The sequence below is a fragment of the Triturus cristatus genome, chromosome 9 (assembly GCF_964204655.1).
Source record: "Triturus cristatus chromosome 9, aTriCri1.1, whole genome shotgun sequence".
Classification (NCBI taxonomy): domain Eukaryota; kingdom Metazoa; phylum Chordata; class Amphibia; order Caudata; family Salamandridae; genus Triturus; species Triturus cristatus.
Window position 1 is genome coordinate 1,192,171,097 of NC_140592.1, and position 24,672 is coordinate 1,192,195,768.

The following is a 24,672-nucleotide window of genomic DNA, read 5'->3' on the forward strand; positions in this document are numbered from 1 at the left end:
AAAATTCTCTCGCAATATAAAATCCCAGAATGTCATGCAAAAGCTCCACCCCAATGTTGAATAGAATTATCTCTGAACTTTACAGAAGGGATGATTCACAGATGGTCGTATTTAGGCATTATTTAACTATATGTTTTTTTTGAAGATGCAACATTAAAGAATTTCCGTAAGCTTTGCCCTGTGAATATTTTTAACAGACATTGTTACTACTTTCTATTTTTACTGATAAACTCAGTACATAATAGTCTTCCAAAAGAGGAATTGATGAAGTCAGCTGATCAAGCTAGGAAACTGTTCTCGGACGAAAACCAGAACCACTCTCTTAAGCTATTGGCACAGAGAATTGTGTGTTACAAACTTTCTAGGTTACTAAAATGCGAGCCAAGTGGGAAAATAGAACCAAAATTAATTAAGGGAATACTCTTTGAAAAAGCTATTTCCGTCTGGGTTGTGTGATTTTGAAAAGGGCTTATTTTCATCATGCGATCTTTTTTTAAAGTAGGATGTTATACTCTATACCTTATATACCTGGTAAAATGTCCCCACTGCTACTAATAAATGGCCTAATGTGAGAAGTTGGCCTGATATATGATGTCACTAGTTCTAGTGTACACCTTGTATCAGTCCAGACAACCCTTATGGTGATTGGTTGTAAAGTCAACCTTATAGACCAGCTATCCTAGTGGTAGCATGGACAAGAGCAGTCTTAGGCTAAACTCTGTATGGCATGTGAAGCCAGCTGTTATACCATTTGCAACCCCTTGAATACCAAATGAAAGGACACCACAACAGATATTATAAAAATAGAATGTATTTATTCTAGTCAAAACACCCTCAGCACTCTTTATGAGATTCGAGGTAAGTACAACACAGTCTTAATCAAGCATACATAAGTCACACAGGTAAGTAATACAGTTAGGCCCTAGGGGCCACGCAAACCATATACTAAGTAAGTGGTATAAGAACCACTGTCACGAACACAGAATAGGCATAGGGAATCGCTGGGGCTACACTATCCTATCAGTCGCTAGGCAGTGGGAGGCCCACGGGATTCAGGTGCAGAGTGGAAACACTCACGCGTAATGCGTTAAAGTCGATATAAATAGTAGTATTTAGTAATTAAGAGTTTTAGGACACTTCGGAAGGAGCTAGGAGTTAGAGACTTGGAAACTAGACACTTGGATAGTCAATACCCTTGTGAGCACCGGAGTACTCAAGTTACCTAGCCCACGGGTTGCGGGTGCATAGGTGTGAACTTGCGTCTGGTTTCGTCGTCGACTCCTATGGATGCCTGAAGAAAGTTGCTGACAGGCAGTCAGTGAAGAGTGTCCGGTGGATTCCAAGGATGGAATCAGGAAGGAGGATACCTGCAAGCAGAGGGGACAGAGTCTAGGTCACCAGCCAGGGGCCGGGAAGGAACCAGGAAGGAACCAGGCGATGTCGTGAAGATGCAGGTGAAGAGGTGAAGCTTGTCGCAGCAGCCACAGGTACCAGGAGGCGTCGAGGACGACCAGAACCAGGAGGCGAGCTGTCCCACGAAGGCTCTTGCGGTCGGAGTCGTCGGCGTCGAGTTAGGACCCAACAAGCCTTGGCAAGCGTAACCCATGCAGGATGGAGGACTTGCTTCTGTCGCAGACCAGGAAGGTCTGGGGTGCTTCCCTTTCACAGGGGAGCGAGTGCCAGTCTGGAGGAGCCGGACCAGCAAAGCAAAGTTGAAGGTTCGTCGTCACAGAGGTCGCTAGCCAACGGGCCAACAACCAGACAACACGTCGAGCAACTCAGGTGCAGAAGGGCCCCACGCAGAACACGTGAAGTGTGGGGAGCTGATCTTCTTTGCAGATGGTGCTCGGGATTGGGGCTTCTCAATTCCCCGGGCACAGCCTCAAGGAAGCCTCAGAAGTCACGCTAGTCAGTTACTAGCCACTTTTCCCAAGTCGCTGGTCCCACGTCCCTCGTCGCCTCCACGGGTCTCAGCTTTGCTGTAGATGTGGATCTGGTTCAGAGGTGTCTGGAAGTCACGGCGCTGGTCAGTCTCTGCAGTCGTCCCTCGTAGGATCAGTCGCAAAGCAAGCAGCGGTCGCTGGATGGTGCCTGGTTGCCCAGGGTGGTCACTCCTTGGACACAAGGGAGATTCTTCAGTCTTCTTCCGTAGTCGAATGTCGAAGGTCCAGAGTTTCTGTTCAAGATGCAGGTTCAGGATAATCTAAAATCCTAGGGACTCAGCTCCCACTCTTATACTAATCTGGGGGGCTGGGTTACCTGCTAGGTCCCTCCTATGGGTGGGACCAGGGAGGGGGTGGTTACACCCCCTTCCCTTTGTCCAGTTTCGTGCCAGGACTGGGGCTGGAGTGCCCCAGCACCGGTTTGAACTGGACTATGCATGGGACACCTTGTGTGCCCCAGGCAGTGTCTCGTTTCATTCATCCCTCCCTGCCCCAATACACTAAGGCCTGTCTAGGGTGGTGCTAGCACCTCCCAAGGCAGGAAACCTATTGTCCAAGCCTCCCTCGCTGGAAGGTCTCCCAGCAGCAGGAGGTCAGACTCGTGTCTGTGGCAGCAGCGTCCATTTTGTGACGCTGGGGCTCTGGTTAACTTTAACCGGGTAGTAGGTCCTCAACATGTCTTCTCCCTCTAGAAGGGAGGAATACTATCCTCACCGCCAGAAATGGTGTGGGGGTAGTATTCCAAAGTGTTAGACACCTTACACGACATGTTATGATAAAGCCAAACCCTAGTTACCATAACCGCGAGGATTATAAGGCACTTTAAGAGTATATGGTAGGCGATATCATAGAACAGCTATAAGGACATGGTTCCGAAACCTGCAGACAGGCTCAGCTCATGCTAGAGCACCATCTCACATGTTACCAAGCACTCTGCCTCCAGGATTGTTAAGGCTTGACATAGGAGTGACTGATAGGTTACCCATGTGTCTATATAAGGTAGGTATAGGAATACTATACCTAAGCAAGGGGTGATTACACAACCTTGCCCCAGCTGAGTGATCAGCCAGTTGTGCCATAATGGAAGGCCAGCCAGGGGTGGCATAATACATGCTGCAGCCCCTGGGAGGCCTAGGGTACACCTATGCCCTGGGTACCTAGGGTACACTGTACAGGGTCCAATAAGGTGACCCTTACCAATTGGGTATGTACCTAGGGTACATGGAGTCCATTTTAAAGAGAGAGCAGACAGCCTGAGACCCTGAATGGCAGGATCTCAGGCCAACGAAGTCAAAAAACCAGCTAGACACTAGGCAAAAAGTTGGGGGTAACCATAGTCCGATATCCACCTTCCTACACCTTATATACCTGGTAAAATGTCCCCACTGCTACTAATAAATGGCCTAAGTGTAACATGAAAGGTGATTGGAATCATAGGTTTTGGTCATACAAGGCACTGAATTAAAATAATCAGTGAAATAAGCATAAGCCCTCATGCTAATAGCTCAATCCTTAATCACCACATATTCGAAAAAAACATCTAGCCCCAATTATACTGGACCATACTGAATGGATGGGCAAAATGCTGAAAAGAAGTCAATCTGGGTTTTGATATCATGCCCAGAAAAATCGTTTATCCTCGTATTCGAAAATTTAGGAAAGACTGGCACATGGTGATTTCATAATATAGTAAGGAATTGCCAAATCAAGTAACCATACAAGTGGGCCTTATTTTGATAATAGATGTAGCAGAAGTTGATTAATTTCTATTTACTTTCCAGGAGAAAGTCCCAACGAGAAACCAGGCGGTGCAGTCTCTCTTCCTCTTTAGTGAGAAACAGAGGCAGTTAGAATGTAGACAGAGTGATGCATTCAACCACTAGAAACTGAGTGACACCCTTTGTCAAGAAAGAGGCCTTACTCTTGTGTTATCCATTGAGACATATCAATTGTTTAGATGCATTAAGGTTTTCCAATATGCTAACCCTAAGATCTCTTTCTTATTGTATTACATTTATGACCTACCCTCACATCCTATATCTCCCCCCAAGATTTCAGAGCACTAATGTATGAATTTGCATTTGGCAGCATAGAGGACTCGGTGTCATCTCCTAAATCACCTTTAAATTTGAATGTAGTATTGCCTCATTGGTTCACTTCCGCTAGACAACCATCCTTAAGAGGGAGCCTTATATAATCTGTCCATTGACCAATCTCATATACCAGCCCCTTTGCAATGCTGGTTATGAATATAAGCGCCACAAAGAGGAGTGAGTCCCATGGCTCTCCGGTTAACGCTTAGTAACTTTATTGATAGATAGTTCAATGTAGGAAGGTACAGTGCCTAGATAGTAGTGATTCCAGTTCACAAGGATGCTTTATGCTCTAAACGAGTACATGAAAGTCGAAGAAGAGGTAGCAACTGTTTAAGATGTGCACACCCTACATCTCAAGAAAGTTAATGAACATAATATGAGGGTCAGCTGGACAACAAATGAGCAGTGGGAAATATTTGGAGGTAAAATCAAGCTTATTTCAATAGACTTGGTCTAATTTCAAAGATGTTTCTGATGGCAAAATGTATTCACCTATTACTTTACAACTAGTTGTGTGTTGCCTATTTGTGGCAAGCATTAATATGCTTTGATTTTGTGTGGCTCTGCACTTCACAGTACATCCCTCCTTGGTATCCATGAAGCACAACAAACCTATAAACCCATCAGCCAGCATCACTTGTTTAATTCATGTTTTTACAAAGTGCAATACTCAGGCATAGCATATTCTGACTTTGTAGGTTGTAGGAGAAAGAATAGAGACCAAGGCCTAAATGTACCGGACTCATCAACAGCTCAATGCAAAGAATGTGTGCATTGACGCATTTTGAGAGAATCACAAAATATCAAGGAGTATGCCATGAAAAACCAGTTATCTTTGTCAACGTTCTTTATGCTGGATATAATAGCTTTTGCAGTTTCCTTAAATGAACCCTCTCCCCAGGTGGCATCCTTTTTAAAAAAATATATTTTTGGGGGATTTTTATTAATAATTCCAACTAGGATAACAAAGGTACAGTAATGGCCCTTACATGGCAATACAGTACACAAACATATCACAATTGCAGTAGAAAGGAATACCAATGAAGCAAACTCCAGGTGTATTTTACGACCGCCAGGCTTGAAAGGGTGCATAGTTACTATTCAATATATGCCCTGACATGATATATAACGGCAGACATCTACTATTGTCGTGGGGATATAACAATACATGGTGTTTCCCCATCTAATATGCCCCCGTGCTGTTGTGTTGCGGTATCAGCCACTTCCGTCGTCATCACTAGGTAGCTTTGGAACGGTTGCCAGATATCTAGTGGTCTGGCAGCCGGTGGTTGCAGTTGAGCGTAAGTATCACTAGTAGTGTTACAGTATGTCATGCTTCGTAACCAGTCCTGTAATGTGGGCGCACGCTTACTACCCCAGTTAATGACAATTTGGCAATTTCTCGCTTAGCAATAAGGAGTGCAATAGCGACAAAACGACGTTTAGATTTAGGGAGGCTATATTATACCCAAGTAACGCCATAAAAGGTGTGGGTGTGACCTCAATCTCGACCATACAGGATATTTCTACAAAGACTGTCTGCCAATAGTTCTCTATCTTGGTGCACGTCCATGTAATATGCGTGAAATCGGCATCTGGAGAACCACATCTCAAACGTTTAAAATGTAACAACTTGTGCCGATGGTTGGGGGAAACACAACGTATTTGAGTGCAGCACAGGCCCCACTGCACATCCATGATTAGATGTCCAAGGTCACGCTCCCATGCCACCCTCACACCTACATCCCGACCAGGGAGCATAGAGATCACTTGCTTATACAGTCTCGCTATGAGATGGCTGTCATCCACATCTTTAATAACCCCTGTCAATATTGAGAAGTCTGGTGGTTCTAATGGGTAACAGAGCATATTCGCTTGTAGTGCCCTCTGTATTCTGAGCAAAACAAAATGGTCCATCACTGTAGCATCACGGAAACGAGGATCTTCCGTGCGCGAAAAAACGTGGCCCTTGGGGCAAAGATCGCCAAACGTCACTAAGTGAAACTTGGCCAGTGTACGCTTCACTAAACCTTCCTGTAATATAGGGATCCAGCCATTCCCTGCTAATGGCAATGCGGGTGAGTATAGCATACGGAACCCGTCAATGTTTTCAGCTTATGCCATGCCCAACTAGTCGTGGATATTGTTTGAATAACGTGCGGATCTCGTGGAGACCCAACTGGCAGTAGGGTATTAAGAGGCGCTGCCAGCGCCAAGTCTGCTTCCGGTCTGTAGTATGGGATCCTGACATCAATATGGTACCAGTGCCGGGCAAAACTAGCCTGTGCTACCAGATAATAAATCTGGAAGTTTGGGACCCCAAACTCACCCTTCTCATATGGGAGCATTAGCGTGTCCCAGCAGATGCAGGGTTGCCTTCCCCCTTACCAGTCTTATCAACAGTGTACGAAATTCTAAAAAAGATATATATTATACAGTGGAATAGCAATGTTTTGGAAAAGGTACAAGAATTGCGGAAGGACCACCATCTATATTATGGCTATTCTACCAGCCATCAATAATGGCAAAGTGACCCAATGCTCTATTTTATGCCTTAATTTTTCCATAACCGGACCATAATTCAACTGCAAAATGCGATCCTACTCACCGGGAAGATCAACCCCATGGTATTTCACGGACTCATCACACCAGGTCAGCGGATTTTCCACTGATCTGTTGCAAGGTGCTACCGTTAGGGGAAAGACTTCCGATTTTTCCCAGTTGAAATGCAATCCTGACAAGGCGCCACACCTAGTCACTTCGCGGAGAAGCGGTGTCAAAATATAATCCGGGTACCTCACATATAAAATAATATCATCAGCATAGAGTGTAAGGAGTAGAGGTCCTGTATTAAATTGCAGCCCACGATGACTATGCTTGTCCTGCAAATGCTGTACCAACGGGTCGAGTGCATTAAAAAATGGGGAAAGTGGGCACCCCTGTCGCGTACTGTGCGTAAGCCTAAACTCCTCGGTCAGCGTTCCATTCAGACGAATGCGAGCTGTGGGTATTGTGTACAATAATTTAACCACCGCCAGGAATCGCTCTGGCACCCCAAGTCATCCCAATGTAGCATACAAAAAAGGGCATTCCAACTAATCGAAGGCCTTTTCCGCATCAAGCAGCACGGTGACTGCTGGGACCGTAGGTGCTATTCTATGCAGTGTGGCAAACAATGTATGCAAATTGAGCGCTGTAGATTTATGATGAACGAAGCCCGATTGTGCCCGTGAAATCAATTTCTCCACAATAAGAGCTAGCCGAGTTGCCAGTACTTTGGCTAATATCTTGTTGTCAAAGTTTAGAAGTGACAATGGCCGGTCCCAGCTGTAATAGCGTGTATCTTTCCAAGGGTTTGGCAGCAATGTTATAAGCGCCTCCCTTAGAGCTGGTGGGAGCACCTTCGCCTGCACCTCCTCTTGATACACGTCAATGAGATGGAGAACAATTATAGTCTTATATATCCCCGTACTGTCTGGCAACTGCGTATTTTCCGAGGTAGTGGGCTTCATGTTCTGCTGCCTCTTGAAATCTTGAAATTCAGACAAAAGCGTTGCATGTCGCTGCAGGTCAGGGGGACCAACCTTAGTTGCCTCGAAACAATCTAATTCCGTGAGCTGCCCTTCTATCTTTGCTAGTGTTTGTCACAGATCTCCAAGTACTGTAGCGCTTTTGGATATGCATACACCTCTTATGTACGCCTTAAAGGCCTCACATAGTACAGCCATGGACTCTATTGATCCCTCATTCAAGGAAAAGTATTATGTGACCGCCTCCCCTAGTTTTATCGCAAAGACGGTGTGTCTCTTAGTGCCATATCAGGGAACCACCATGGTCGCTCTTCCCCCCAGCCCTGGGGACTTTCAGCTTGACCATAACTGGAGCATGGTCAGACAGCGTCCGCGAGAGATGGCTAACAGTGTCTATCCACAGCGCCACCCCTTCTGAAAGACACCAATAATTAAGCGTGTCCGCACTCCGAGTTCACCTCCGGATCCAGAGGAGTGGGGATCCTCCTCCGGAAAAGCTGTCCCTTGGTGATGACCGGGAAATGGACAGATGACCAGGGGCGGTTTGCTGCGATATCGGGACAATGGGAGGGCTGCAGCTTTAATTTTGTCACGGTATACCTCCCCCCTGCACTTCACTCACTAGCTTTTCCGGCCCTGGGGAAGTTTCTGCTGGGCCTACCCCAGGGAGAACTGATCGTAGGGGGCGACTTTAACGCCATAGTGGATGCGGACTGGGATAAGCACCCCCCGAGAGGGCCACACACGACCCCTACACCCCTACGGGGCTTCCTGGACGCCATGGGGCTACTTGACTGTTGGCGCATGCGACATCCCACTGACCGTCAATTTACGCATCACGCTAGCGCGCACAACAGTCTCTCACGTATTGACTACCTCCTCACCTCTCCTACATGTATAGCTCGCATACAAGAGGTTAAGCACCTCCCCAGGGGCATATCCGATCACTCGCCGGTGCTGCTAACATATTCCTCAGGCCTCTCAGGTAGAAGGCGCACTTTCCCCGATACATCCTGGCTACATAAAGGTCCCGGGCGTGCGGAAGACGTTGCATAAAACTACAAAACAGTACTTTCCCGAAAACTTGCACTCTGTCTCCTCGCCTATTGTACTCTGGGAGGCCTACAAAACAGTGCTGCGTGGGCAGGCCATTGCAGTAATCACAGCTCATAAGCGAGAAGCGTCACAACAGGTGGCAACCCTGGAGGAAGCAGTGACCGTGGCAGAAAGGGAGCACACCAGAGACCCCACCGATACGAACACTCACACACTTAACCTTGCGAAACAGGCGTATAGAGACCATCTGTGGGAGGCTGCCCGTTTGCGCCTAGCGAAAACACAGCATACGATATACGAGCTTGGGGATAAGGCGGGCCGACTGCTAGCGTGGCTTGACAAAAAAGAGAAGGCCAACCGATGGGTGGTGCGGCTGCGACTGACATCCGGGGAGGACGTGACAAACCCGGACGACATAGCGATAGCCTTCGCTAACCACTATGAGCAGGTCTACACCTCTGCGGTGACGACCACCACAGAGGATAATTTAAAATTCCTCGCAGACATACGACTTCCGAAACTGGCCCCGGATGACGCACTTGCGCTAGAAAAGAGTCTATCAGAAGAGGAGGTCGCCCTAGCTATTCGCTGCCTTCAGTCGGGGAAGGCGCTGGGACCTTATGGGATTCCAGTGGAATTGTTCAAACGTGAGGCGAACACGATAGTGCCGCACTTGCTGCAAATGTATGAGGCCAGTCTGGAGGAAGGTATACTTCCACAGGACGTCAGAGTCGCGACATTGGTCGCAATATTAAAGCCCGGGAAGCCCCCCACCGAGTGCACCTCCTACAGGCCTATCTCACTCCTGAATGTGGAAGCCAAGATATTGGCAAAACTATTAGAAACCCGTATCCAACCTCATTTGCAGACACTTATCCATCCAGACCAGTCAGGCTTTATGCCTGCGCGTAACACTGCAATGAACATTAGACGGCTGCACGGCATACTGGCCAGTGGGCCCCACATCCAAGAGGATGCAGTTATACTCTCGCTGGACGCGATTATAGCTTTCGACCGAGTGGAGTGGCCCTTTCGGTTTGCGGTGCTTGTGCATTTTGGTTTTGGGCCCAAGTTCTGAGCATGGGTACGGCTACTCTATACAGAACCTCTGGCGCAGGTGGCGGTGAATGGCCGGCTATCGAGAGACTTTGCACTGGGACGAGGCACTAGGCAAGGGTGTCCTCTCTCCCCTCTACTATTCGCCCTGGTTTTGGAGCCCTTGGCGGCATGGATAAGGCAGGATCCAGTTATATCGGGGCTAAGGTGGACAGAGAGCTGGGATGATCGTATCTCTCTATGCGGACGATATCTTGGTCTATCTGACACAACCGAAACGGTCCATAGCTGCATTGCTGGATATCTGCGACTCCTATGGTCGATTCACTGGCTATTCGATTAACTGGACCAAGTCAGTGCTCTACGTCCTACAGAGGCCTCCGCCACAACTCCCCGAAGGAGTGTTAATACCGAGGGCGGAGGATGGTTTCAAATATCTGGGTATAAACATTACGCCGGACCCTGCGCTTTTCCTGGAACGCAATTTGCTTCCACCCCTAAAACGACTGAAAAGTGATGTCAAATATTGGCACTCCCTGCCACTGACATTGCTGGGGAGAGCGGCGCTATTCAAAATGATGGCTCTCCCTCGCTTCCTCTACACGCTGCAGAATGCGCCCGCTCCAGTCCCAGACTCCTACTTTAAATCGATCGACGCAGAGGTGGGTTGTCTGCTGTGGGAGGGTAAACCTCATAGAATAGCTCTCTGCAAACTTATGCAGAGTTGGTATGATGGGGGAATCGCGCTGCCCAACATACGTCTATATTATTGGGCGTCCCAACTTATAATAGTCAATCAATGGATACACGCAGCGCAAGATGAACCCGCTTTACGAATGGACAGGGCGATGCTGAGACTGCACGGAGTCCTCCAAGCCCTATATGTTAAATCAGGGACAAATAGGCTACAAGGCCCCACAGGGCACACAGTACAGATCTGGCGCACGGCACAGCGCAGGTTGGGATGGGAGGGGGTGATTACGCAGCAGACGCCGATATGGATCTCCCCTAAGATTGGTATGGGTCATCTACGTAAAGAATTCGCGGGGTGGGACCTCATAGGCATCTCCAAGGTCGGCGACCTCTGGAGGAAGGGTGGGGTGATACCGTTTGAGAAGCTGCAATCAGAGTATCAGATGAGCCGGACCGAGCACTTTAAATTCTTACAAATACAGCATGCACTACAGAAAGCTATACCCAGGGGGACCACCCTACCTGAGTCCTCCCCGTTAGAGGACCGGCTGCTCACAGACCACCTCACCAAGAAAGCTATATCATTGACCTACCGTAAACTGGTGAATCATCAAAAAGACCCCACGGAGATGCTCAAAAGAAAATGGGAGGCAGCAGTGGGGCCCATGGACGAACTAGAATGATATGAAGCGCTGGCATCTCCCCGAGAGGTGGCCATCCCATCCAAATAAAACTGGTGCAGCTTAAAATACACTAGAGACACACTCCATAAAATGGGGAGGGCACTTACCCCGCTCTGTCTGCGGGGGTGTGGACTACAGGGCACCTTCTTTCACACTATATGGGAATGTCCTGACATAGCCTCATACTGGGGGGAGGTCATGGCGACGATCTCACAGGTTACGGTCATGCTGTCTCACCAGAACCTCGGATGTGTTTACTGAATGTGTGGGATACTACTGATCTTAACCAGGCTGACCAAACCTGGGTGACCGTCGGACTAGCATTGGCAAAGAGGACCATTGCGCAATACTGGGGGCACAGGCAGCCCCCTCCCACGTGGGGTGGTGCCGGGACCTGGATAGTGCCATGACGGCGGAGAGGGTGGTGTGCGCGAACAGAGGTTGCCCCCGGAGATGGCAGAGAATCTGGGGAAAGTGGAACGCATTTAGAGGCAATATCTGTGAACCCCCGGTATCGGACTCAGAGTCCGAGCTGAGCGACTGAAGCTGAGCCATCATCTTCACTTGGGGTGCGACTCGATGATGGGTGGGTGTGCGTGCGGGGTGCGGCGGGTGGTGGATATAGAGGTTTGGGTGTGCATGTATGATAGTCTCATTAAATGTCAGAAATTGCCAATATGCCAGCAAAGGTACTGCAAGGATGTACTATGTAATGACGAAAAGGTGTACTTTTGTTCTCTGTTTGTGTTAATAAAAATTGTTAAAAAAAAAATAAAAATTAACCGTGTCCACGTGTCGTGAGGCGAAGAATAGGGAGTGTAACCATCTCGGTCCATACAGTAAAATCTCCAGGCATCCACTAATCCAAACCTACCCATGGTGTCTAATAATAAGCGCCTGGCCTTGGGCTTGGTGTCTATCGTGTGTGCTGTGCTATCTCGCACCTGGTCTAGCCATACATTAAAGTCCCCCCCAAATACATATAGTCTGCTCCCATACGTTCTATGATTGTATGAACAGTGTCAAAGAAGCCAGGGTCATCAACATTTGGTGCATATATATTAGCAAACAATACAGAGTGCTCGAGCATACATCCCTTAACCAACAGGAAACATTCACCAGGATCCCGGCATATTTTCACCTCCCGAAACAGTACCCTCTTATGTTTCAATATTGCAACTCCACAGGCATACAAGCTATATCCAGCAAAATACCTGTGTGCCCCCCAGTTTGACGCCAAAGACGTCTTAACAGCTGACTTGAAATGTGTTTTTTGTATGAAAGCAATGTCCACCTGGTGGCTTTGCAAATAGTTTGTCACCTGTTTACATTTACGAGCATTATTTAGACCCCTAACATTCCAGGACATTATTGCAACATTGGCTTCCGTCTGCACCCTGCTATACCCTGCCTATTCAGGGTCTATACGTCTGCACCCACCCATACCCTGCCTATTCAGCCTGACAAGACCCAATTGCCTATGTCTATACTGCAATTGCAAATTGTGAAAAAAACATGTTTTGTACTGCTGCCGAAACACCCCATTTCCCCCCTCCACCACCCATCACCCTTACCCAACTTCAGGGGGAAAGCCCATCCCCATGCAACAATAGAACCATTATGAGATTGCATCAAATCAAACAGGTGCATCCGCACTCGGGCAGTGGGCGGGGGGGCACAACGCAACGTCGCTTCCCGAAATTCTTGGCACACTAGTGCCTGACCTATGTAGGTATGATTCGTCCCAAGTGGCAGTTCAATGCAGCCAAGCAAAAACATATTAATAAGTGAAGGCTGATAGTAAAGTTATTTAACTGCCAGTAAAGAGATCAGCACTGGCTCAAGAATCCGGTATATTCTGCAAATGCTGTGGAGAAGGTGATCCGCGCCGTCTGTCGGACTAAGAGTATTTTTGGCAAAACTCCTGGGCATCATGGGGAGAGTAAAAAATTCACAATCGGCCATCCACATCGACTTTTAACCTTGCGGGGTATAGCATCCCATAGTCCCAATTTCCGGAGATGTGCTTTCACCCCTGCGTACTTGCGGCGCTCTTCCTGCACCATCGCAGTGAAATTCGGATACAAGGAGACTGATGAACCCTGACAGTTCAGTTGCCCCTTTTCCTGTGCCATAAATAGAGCAGTGTCCCTGTCCCTGAAGTTGAGCAGACGGGCTATGATTGGTCTTGGCAGGCAGCCTGGATTCGGACGCCGCCCCAAGGTACGATGCGCTCATTTCACCACGAATGTGGTGGTGAAGAATTCGCTACCAAAAGATCAGTGAGGAGCATTTGCACGAACCAGTCCAGCCGCACCGTGTTGGTGTTGGTGGATTCGGGTACCCACACTATTCCGACGTTGTTATGCCGCCCTCTCACCTCCAAATCTTCGTTTTTAATGGCAACTGCTTTAATAAGCTTCTCCATTCTGTCTAACATTTTGGTTGTCTGGGTGGTGCCATCTTCTAGGTCAGAAATCCTGCCCTCAGCCATGCTTAAGCGCTCCTCATGCTGATCAAGTCTAGCACCCACGGACTTCAATCTCTTATCTAGGGCGTCAAAGCAAGGGTCTAGCGCCCTGAAGCCTGCCCGAAGTTTCAACAACCTGGCATTCAGGCCGGCCGCCTCCGTCGTGTGTGGCACTCCGCTTTCTGCCATGTCGACCCACTGTGCAGTTGTGCTGGTTCCAGCCGTTTTAAAGGACAGGGCAGTTTGCTTAGGGTCCTTACGACCCCTGCCACCATCCAATACTTCCTGGTGATCAGTCTCGTGGTGCTAGTTTGTCTCAGGGGCGCTCTACAATGACAACGCACCCAGCTCAGGTAGCCTGAGGTCACAGGACAATCCCACACGCAGTTACCGTCCACGAGGTCTGTTGATGCGCCGCAGTTGTTATGCAGTCACGTAATTCTTGCGGAGCCCTTGGAACATGTAGCTCCCACTTTGGACCACTGCAGTATACCTCACTTTGTTCCCAGTGCGGGAATCCAGCTGTCTCTGCTGCTAAAGACCAGCGCTATCGACCAGCTCACCGCACACCCGGTACACCAAGGTGCCAGTCCTCAGTCTACAGGCATACAATCACACAAGGAGAGAGGGGGGCGCCAGCTCAGCAGAGGGTATGGACGCGGGGGGCAACTTCGCGGATCCCATAGCTCGCTGCCCGATGGCTGGTCCCCAGGCTCACCCGAGGCCCCTATCACCAAGGGGTCTCCGGGGAATATCTGCGGGACCACTTACGTAGGTTGATGGGTCAACTGTGCGCCCCCGCTGCAGACACTCACTACGTCAGCGTCCTGCAGCCAGGGCGCGGCGCCGCCTCCGTCAACCGAGATGCGTCACAGGCCGGTCCCACTCACTCAAGTCCCCGGCTTCCAGCTGGATGTTAGGCCACGCCACACCTGCTCCAGTCTTTTCGGGCCGATCCAAACCGTGCCCGCATTCCAGATTGATTTCCGTGCCGGCTGCACCTCCGAACCTTCCTACAGCACGTGGCTGCTCAGCAGATCCACCAACGCCACCAGGGAGGACATGTTCAAAAGGGTCCGCGGCGGAGCTTCAAGCCTGCGCGGCCATTATAGTTGGCGGCTTGGCCACGCCCCCCCCCCAGGGGGCATACTTGAGTCAGATTTTTGTTTTTAAGTAGTCGACAGCGCTGTTCATTTTCCCAGCCAGCTCCTCAGGAATCTGGTGGAAGCAATACAATAAAAGCTAAAGGAAAGTTGTGAAGAATGACGAGGCCAACAGAGCCTAAAAATAACTGATGCATCAAGCCACCATTATAGTTAGCAGAAAAGCAGCTTTCCAAGAAACCTATTTTCGAAGACCATGGTGTAGCAGCTTGAAGGGAAGGCCCACTGAGAAAGTGAGTGCCAAATTGAGGTTCTACTATGTAACTAAAAAAAGGGTTGGAGAATATTTGTACTGCAGACCCCTCAAGAATGGACTGACGAAAGAAAATTCTATGGCACGACACGGAGGCCAACATTATGCAATAAATCCTTTATTGCCACCACTCAGCAGCAAGAAAAACAGGTTCTTAGAAGAGAGAATACAGAACCTCTGAGAACATTCCTTAATAAAATCCATATTTTCAGCCCACCAAGGCTGTGGAAAATCTACATTTAATCACAGAACCTTGGACAAGGGAGCTCAGGTATGCTGAGATCACAGTCAGTGAACTGGGGAATGTGGGTCAACTTTGCTTGAATGTGGATCCAACGATTGATCATGACACCAGGAACAAAAAATGGCTCTTTTGCTGGAATGTACAGCCCTGCAAAAGGGGGGTAGGGGTGGCGGGGGGGTAGGGGGGGGGCTAAGACGTCTAGCACCACTGCTGGAAGATTTTATCAAGGTCCATATATGCAAATTCAAGCTGGTTAATACATTCTTCCCCTAGTCTGTGAGTAGGTACTCCAAAGTGTAGGAGGCATTAGGGGGTAAGGGAAAGCAGTCAGTGCAGAAGCACCAACCGGGCTTCCATTACTTGGAAGCTTATGGGGGACATATGGGAACACAAGCTGTGTGAAGTGGTAACATGGGGAATCCCCCTAAATACCGCAGGACAATATGAGTGGGGTTCTATCCTACACCTGAGTGTGTAAGTCTACACAAAGTTTATAGGCCAATATGTGGACATAGTCCAAATATGTCAAAAACATTGGAGTACAAAATGAGGAAACTTCAGTGAATAGGGATGCCAAAACTGTGGAAAAGGAGAGAAAAAAATGTTGCACTTGACCACCAGGTATACGTTCGGCTGCCCGGTGGGGTCGCAAAATGTTGGTCAGGATGACTGACCAATCTACTGAACTCCAGAGCCAAAAACATCCAGGTACAGTCTGGGGACTGGAACAAGAGTACATGTAGAGAATGTACAGCAGTGGGTGGCGATTAAAAATGCAGGACAATCATAGATTTAGAACCATATGTATGGTCTACTATATGTAATTTACATAACTGTCACTCAGGTGCAGTACACAAGGAACATGTGCACAGTTCCTTTCTGAAATGGTAAAGGAGCTTACTCCTCGTATTAGCAAGAGTAGCTTTCTAGAGTGCGAAGAAAATGAACACGCAAAATTGATGAATGTTCATTATCTTTTTGTCAGGTAGCTGACAGGAATGCCCCATTTCCCCAGTCAAAAATCCACTTCAATAGACAACCCACCAAACTGGTGTTTTCTTTTTTGCACAATTAAACATAGTGTCATGCAGGCAGACATGACAACTAATTCTCTGGATCTGGTTCAGGGAATTTTCACCCACAGATCAGTTAATGCATGTTTTAAAATACTTACATTCATGCAAAAAGAATCCAGCAAGCAGAGTTCTGTTAAGGTAATCACTGCTTACAGTGCTTTCCTGGATTCATTTAAACTGGCTGTGTACCTGAATTCTGAGTTTGGCACGCTGAGGGTGAAAAACTTTATATGTTTTACTAGGATCCAAGCAATTCTAATGTGCATGACATTGTGGTTTGCAACTGCACCCTTCCTGAAGAAAGTACCCACTGAGCACTACTGGAAAGTAAACCAGGTGCCACCTATTGTTGTCCTGGAAAAGTATGTGGTTGACATGCGTCTTTAAGATGCAACTGATGCTGACTTTGCTCAGGTGGAATGAGCATGAAGGATCTGAAGAGTATGAAGTCCTGCCTTAAGGATGTTAAGATACAACAAGCTAGCCTCTCCTGAATAATGGCTTTTGGGGAAAGGGTAAGTTCACACTGTGAAAGCAGCTGTATTTTAAAGAAAATAGTTCAGATTGTATTCATTCACCAGATGAAAAATGGGGTTTGGGCTTTAAAAAGAATATATTGTTTCTTGAGGAATGTGAAATTCCATAAAAATGCTTAAGCAAGGGAACTGTCTAAACTCTAAAGGATAACCTTGTCCTTATGGACCACTGTATAAGGTTTCTTTTGGTAAAGAGTCTGAAGCTGGCCACCTCATCTTGCAGAAACATTCAATACCAAAACACACATCTTTCAAGTCAGCAAATCTCCTTCAAGCAAGGCTAAAGGAAACGGATAACTTGCAGCAAGTTGCACCACAGAAAGGGCTCCGAAATAAGCATGTACACGCGGCCCCCTTCATTGTTACCCGGAAAAGAGTCAAACCAAGCAAGACTTGGCCTTTGGAAATTGATGCCCTTTTCACACCTGATCTGCAGTGACACCAACATGGATCTGCATGAAGCTGATTTGCTTTAGTTAGCAAATGTTTCTTCAAGAAGAGAAACACCTGCATCTGAAGACTGAACCCTGGAATCGAACTGACAACCTGTTTGGTATGGATGAGGATTCAAGTGACCCGCATTTTGAGCACATGACCCTCACTTCATCTCCACCGTAAGTACTTAATAGTATAGCAGTGTGTAAGTTAAAATAATGTATTTCCTGTGATTATCCCCTCACCCACCTGAAGTAATTTATCAAGAAAGTTATCCAAGAATCAAAGCATAAACAAAAGCTATGGGTGAGGGGTGAAAACATTTTCACTGAGGACAGTGACGGCATTTATTTACAAGGTGGTTTGGTTTTCAGGTAAGCCCACCCATCATCTGCAGAGGTATGCACAGTAAAACACAGAGTCTAATCTATCTTATATCTTCCAGAAATGCACAAAAAATTGTATGTTAACCTAAAAGAACACATTTACTTAATCATGTGCAATCCTATTCTGAAAACCTTACACAGGTCCATTCGAACTGACGTGACCTGACCTGACCTGACCAAACCAATCAAGAGTTCCTGAAATCAATAAACACAAATACTTAGCTTTGTTTTGTGCACATTATATAATGATAAACTTGTTTATTACATAGTGCTTGCTGCGATAGATGCTTTCTGAATTGAAGCACTGTACCCAACAGGTGTTACAATTATCCAATTCAATGTGATTCAATATTCTCGATCATCGAAAAAATAACGTGTGAGCGGAGTCTGCAGAGATTTGAACCTGTGACCTGAAAATTCTATACGGGTCTCAGCAGTAAATGCTTCAATTCTAGGAAAACAGGGAAACTAGAAGCCAAGAATTCAGTATTCTATACCACCATATGCCATGCTTTTGCCATTGCTCCTGCGCTGCAGGAAAGAATTCATAATGCAACCCAATCCACCATCATTAGTGGCCCAAATCCTCTACGTCTCTTGGTCCGAATGGAAGTGTCATCCCATCTGACCACCCACAGCCAAGCCAATACGGAATGCATTCCCTATGTGCACTGTTGGACTTGGCCCTTTTGGCAGGTTCACCCCTAAACTTTTTGCCTGTCTCCTAGCCTTTTCCCTGTGTAGTGTTGGTGGTTTTAGGCCTCTAGGCACTTTAGCACTGCTGTCCAGTTTAAAGTGGGTGCGCTCTCTGAGTGCATGTGGTGAGATTGGCCTGCCCTCCCATCGGAATGCATGGGGATAAGTGTGCCCATGGGAATTCCTGTTATGAGAGGCGTGCAGGGTCGAGTTAAGTGTGTATGAACTCATGAGGATAAATGCTACGCAATGGTGTGTGCAAATTTATGGTGACTGGTGGAGAAATGCCACTTTTAGAAGTTGGCATTTCTGTGTGCTATATGTTTGCCTGCCTGATGTGAATTGCATATCTGGCTTTTGAGTGACAGGGGCTGGTGAGGTGTGGGTGGCTCCAGGAGGTGCAGGATGAGTCAGCGCTAGGCTGAAAGGGACATCTACATTTTGAGTAGTAGGAGGAGAAGTCCCTGGTCCTTAAATAGGACTGTGCCTGCCCTAGTGAATGCTGGCTCCGCCCCCCTGTGGTGTGTCTGATGACGAGCCCCCATCTAACAATAGGAAAGAGGAGCCTGGTAAACCGAGTGCTCCAAAACCATTTGCATCTGGTTTCCCCAGCCCTGTGCTTTCAGACAAAGGAAAATGTCCTATAAATGAAGGGGCTGTGACCCCATGAAAGGGTGTGCTTGTTCTTACTTTGGGAGGACACTCTGCCAGGAGGAACCGCCGCAGGACCCAGCTGTTGTTTCCTGGGGGTCCCTGCGTGCTGGCCTGCCTGGCTGCGCTTTGCTGGGGTCTCCTCAACACCAAAGACTCTCTTATTTCTGCCTTTTAAGGACTTCATGGCTTTCTAACGCCTCGTGAGTGCTGTAAGTTAATTGCCTGAGGAGAGAGGAGCTAGCCCTGCTGCAGTGCGAGGCTGCGAGGGAATTCCGGCGTGTGGGATTCCCCCCTCAGCTCCTTATTGAAGCGGGAGCCCACCCCGCAGTTGTGTGGTGAGAGCGGGTGCCCACCCTGCCTCTGCGTGCTTTTTTACCTCGCAGGTGCCCACCCGCATTAGTGTGTACCTGGCGGGAGCCCACCCCGCACTGTGGTGACCGGATACGGCGTGTGCCCACCCCGCGTTTGGTACTGGTTGCGGGTGCCCACCCCGCTTAAAATCCTTAATTCCAGGCGGGTGCCCACCCCGCATTATCACCAGAAAAAAGGAGCCACCGACATCGGCCCGGAGGAAGTCAGGTGGCGGTGCCTGGTTGGGGGCGTGGCCTGCTTCCCCCGAGCCGGAAGAAGAATCCAGGTGGGAGCCCACCCCGCACTGGATGGTGCCGGAGGAAGCCTGCGATCAAGGGGGAATCCTGTGAGCTGGTGGGAACCCGTGCACCTGGTAGGAGTCCCGTGAAGTCGAGAGGAACCCGGTGGAGCCGACCACACACCCCGGGTGAAGTGGGACAAGAGCCTCCCGGTTTCTCAGGGAAGAGAGACGGAGCCCCGCAGAGTTGTCCCCGGTGATTGGGGGCTGAGGTGGGCACGGTGGTCTTGTGGTCCCACGGCACAGCTGGGGCAGTGCGTGCTTCCCCCCCCCCCCAGCTGCACCGCCGATTACGGGCCACTGCAGCAAGGGTGCAAGTTGGTCAGAAGTCCCAGAGGGGGACTTAACAAGGCACTGCGGTGCACGGGCTCATTTGTGACATCAGCTGTACCGCGAGAGCACGGGCAGCTGCATGTGGAGGAAAATCTATCTACAGGGCCCCAGAATGGAACTCCAGAGGGCACGTTGAGTGCCCGTCCTCATTGCTTGTGGGGCACTGTTTTGGGTACCAGGGGCATAGAGAGTGCCAGGGCAGTTGTTGTTGCCACAGCTGCGCAGCAGTTACCGGCAGCTGCAACGTGTGGGCCATCTTTTCTGTTAGAGTCCCAGTGGGGGACAGAGGGCACAGTGAATGCCCGTGCCCATCCTTTTCATTTTCCCAGCAAGTAGAAGCCAGCTGCTACGTTTAGGCCAGCGCAATTGAGCACTTGGCTTTTGCTGCTTTGGCAGCCAGCCCTGACTTTGCGGGACAAAGGACATTTGAGCCCCAGTGGAAGGCCAGATTGGCCTGGGGACAGTTGGATAATGTTAGGCACTGTGATTTATGCGTAGTGTTTTGCCTAACGTGATGACCAATGCATAATATGATGATGCCTAATGCAAATGTTATGCTGTGATGTTTAGGCCTAATGAGATGGTATAAAGCGTTTATGCTTATGATGATCTATGCCTAATGTGTTTGGGATGCTGATGTCCTAGTGCGTAGGGGGTTTATACCTAGGAGGGTATCTTATGGATATGAGGCCTATTGCGTAATGTGTTTCATTACTTGTGTTCTACTTACCTGTTCTGATGGTTCTGACCAGGGCCCGATTGGCCTGGTCCTGTATATAATCCCCTGTGAATATTGCCCGTGCCAGTTGGCACAGTGTACATTGTGTGATTATGTTTCTAATGTGTTTATGATAATACAAAGGCTATTTTTGATATAACCTTGTGTGGAGTTCCTTTTGTGGTGTGCCTAGTGTGTTGCTGCTGTGAGTGTGTGTTGCGCAAACACTTTACACATTGCTTCCAGGATAAGCCTGACTGCTCGTGCCAAGCTACCAAGGGGGTGAGCAGGGGTTATGTTCGGCGTGTAACTCCCTTGCCCTGACTAGAGTGGCGGTTTCTGCCTGGCTTTGGCGCAAGCCTTAGCCAACCACAAATCCCATTTCTAACATGCACAATTCAAAATCATTCAATAACACTTCTTTGCTTTCTTGTTGGATTTGCTCATTATAAATACAAATACACTGATATACTGTGAAAGAAATGTGAAATAACTTACCCTCAGCAGCTGCACAGCACAGTACTAAATCTCTCACTGCAGGCAGATCCTCAACATGGCCAGCGTACATGTCCAAGAGCATTCCAGCTCTATGCCAGTCCTTTGATGTAAGTAAATGCTGAAAAGCCTCTGTTAAAACACTGGCACTTGTGGAAGAATGTAGGCCGGACAGTATCAGAGATACACATGGCTTGCCACAGAGTGCACTGGCAGGGCTGCCTCCCTCCTCCTCTTTGATAGTGTCCACTGGCTCAAGCATTACAGTCAGGAAGCTCTGCAGAATCTGAAATCCCTGTAGCAAGAGTTCACATTCTTTGGCAATCTGCTCTATCTCTAGTGGGGATTCTTTTTTACTTCCAATAAATTCTTTCCAAGACAAGCTTGTTTTTGGAGCTTTCTGTACCTTGGAAGCACTCAGACATGCAATGACAGCAGTTAATTTCGACTGGGATATTAGAAACTCTAGTGTAGAAGCAGTAAGAGCATACTGGCTGGAGTCTCCAGGTGAGGAAGAAAGTTCTTCGCAGATGCCTTGCTCACCATTCACGAACAAACGAAGGTCTGCCATTGTTGAGTCTGGCAGACAAGTCTCTGTCAGTTGTTGTGTTAACATGTAAAGGTTAGTGACAAGGGACTGAGCTTGGCTCTGTTTCCTTGAGCTGCAGATAGGCAAGGTCCTGCAACAGCAGTTCACAATAATCTGCTGCACATTCAGATTCAAGTCTTCAGCGCACAACAATGATGATAGTCTGCAGAAAGACAAATCATGAATACTTTTAATGACTGAGCACATTAGAAACTGCATTTGTGGGGTAAAAGCAAATCGCAAGTAGTTCCCTGTATCATTTAAATATGCACTTCATGAATCGTATTTGGACTTGTGCTGTCTGGTGTAGAGCTAGAGGCACTCTTATGGTTTGAAACCATGTGATGACCTTTGACTACCATGATTTTAAATGACTTTTGGTGTGTTATTTTATCCGAGCCTGAATGTACGTCCTGAATATGCCTTTTTCCTTGAAGGTTTCTTTCATGTAATCTTACAGTTTTAGCAAAGTGGGAGCTGTCCCAGAGTAGAACAGCCTGGCCAGGGAGAGGGAGAGAGAGAGAGAGAGAGAGAGAGGTGTGGAATGTACTTTTTGGTCTCAAAGTGCAGTGTTACAAAGTGGTGCTCAAATGTGCATTAAGAGATAAATTATGTGATGCTATAGGCAGTGGTGCACAAATGTGCATTGTGTTGTACATTGGGAAGTATTATGAAGTTCTTACTCTTGGCTTTGACATGCCTTCATTTCATCCTGAATTCTGACTCTGTCTTGCTTGAGCTTTTTGCGCGTACAGGCAGGCCAGAGTGCTCTAGTTGTTTAGGTTGTGAGGCTTTCGTAAGCTTCGTTAAGATAAAGGCTGGAACATGTGAGAATGCAGAGGGAATGTGGGAACTCCTTTTGCCTATGGAATGCTTGCATGGAAGGTGGCTAATTCCAGTAAGTTTCCTTGGTGCAGAGGGAAGGTCTCTCGAACCTTCTAGTGAGTTTTGAAACTATAAAGCTGAGGTTTGTTGACTTAGAAACCGGGATTGTTTGAGCCTGAATGATGGACGCATCTTCAGTGCAGCTATTCCCGGTTTCGCTGAGTCTCTTGTCCCCGGCTGTGGATCCCCCAATCTGGAGTGTGCCAAGATGAAGTTTGCAGCCAGTGATCTATCTTGTTTGTGATTAGTGCCATTGTGATGCGTGGCTGTTTGTGTGTGCATATTCAGTTTCCAGTGGCTATAACAGTTTCTGTGATGCCTGACTGTCAGTGCACACCTTCAGTTTCCAGTGGCTATAATCATATTGACTTTGTGATATGTGAGTGAGTATGTGCACATTAAAGGTAATCATCTGATGTATTTAGGGTATATATCTTTCTGCTTTCTTGCAGGACGTCCAGAATTAGTTGCTGTTTGTTTATTTCATATTATTTTCCATGCATCCAACAGTTGCATTTGCCAAGTGAATTATTATTGCTTGCATACATATACATATACACACACACATATATATATATATATATATGGAATATGCTACTTACCAGTATGCATCTGTTCTTGGCATGTAGAGCTGCAGATCTACACACTTGTGCATAGATCGCCATCTGGTGTTGGGCCTGGATGTTTGTAGTTTGTTTTTCCTCTTGGAAAGTCTTTGGAAGTCACGAGTTCGGTGACTCCTCCCTTGGATCGTATTGCGCATGGGCTTCGGCTCCATCCTCAGATTGTTTTTCGCCAGCAGGGAAAGATGGAGCGTAGTAATAACAGTGAAGATGCCCATGTGTGTGTTATCTAAATAAGATAAGCTGGAACAGATACAGGTAGCCGGGGAGGTGGGTGTAGATCTGCAGCTCTACATGCCAAGAACAGATGCATACTGGTAAGTAGTATATTCCGTTCGAGGCATATGAGCTGCAGATTACACACTTGTGCATAGATTATATAGCAGTACACACCGTTAGCGGCGACCACCCGTATCTGTTACAGTGGTTTGAAATAATGTTTTGAGTACAGCCTGGCCCACACTAGCTTGTTGCTTAGTTTGCACATCTACACAATAGTGTTTGGTGAAAGTGTGCGGTGTTGACCATGTAGCTGCTTTGCAGATATCATCTAATGGGATGTTCCCTAGAAAAGCCATTGAAGCCCCTATTTTACGTGTAGAGTGGGATTTAGGGGGAACGGATAGCGTTCATTTTGCTTTATGGTAGCAAATTTGAATACATTTGACAATCCACCTAGCTATCCCCGACTTGGAGATGGGGTTGCCCTTGTGTGGTGGAGAGAAAGAGACAAACAGTTGTTTGGTCTTACGGAAAGGTTGTGTTCTCTCGATGTAGTAGTGTAAGGCTCGTTTGACATCTAGTGTGTAAAGAGCTCTTTCTGCAACAGTTTGTGGTTGCGAGAAGAATACTGATAGTTCTACAGATTGGTTTAGGTGAAAAGGAGAAATGACTTTGGGGAGGAATTTTGGGTTGGTACGGAGAACCACCTTATTATGGTGCATTTGTGGAAAAGGTTCTTGAATAGTAAATTCTTGTATTTCACTGACCCTTCTGAGGGAAGCGATGGCTACAAGAAAAGCAGTTTTCCATGTTAGGAATTGAAGTTCACATTTGTGTAGGGGTTCAAAAGGAGGTCCCATTAGTCTGGTGAGAACAATATTTAGGTTCCACACAGGTGAGGGTGGCACTCTGGGGGGAATTATTCTTTTAAGGTCTTCCATGAAGGCTTTAATGGCAGGTACTCGAAAGAGTGAGAGATGTTGTCTGTTTTGTAGGTAAGCTGCTATGGCTGCAAGGTGTAGTCGAATGGACGTATAGGCTAGATTGCACCTTTGTAGGTGGAGTAAGTAGCCTATGATGTGTTGAATGGACACATCTAGTGGATTGATGGTGTTGTTATGACAATAGATAACAAAACGTTTCCACTTGGCGGCGTAGCTTCTTTGAGGACGTTCATACAGTCAGGAG

General features: G+C 47.6%; 1 protein-coding gene across 2 annotated transcripts in view; it reads right to left on the reverse strand.

The window, feature by feature from the left end:
• Nucleotides 1-24,672, reverse strand: part of ZFYVE26 (zinc finger FYVE-type containing 26) — a 740,905-nt gene that overhangs the window by 415,128 nt on the left and 301,105 nt on the right. For both annotated transcript variants that reach the window (XM_085627201.1, XM_085627200.1), the window contains exon 20: nt 21,169-21,917. In XM_085627201.1, the coding sequence (XP_085483327.1) occupies nt 21,169-21,917 (749 nt within the window). The remainder of the gene's footprint in view (nt 1-21,168; nt 21,918-24,672) is intronic.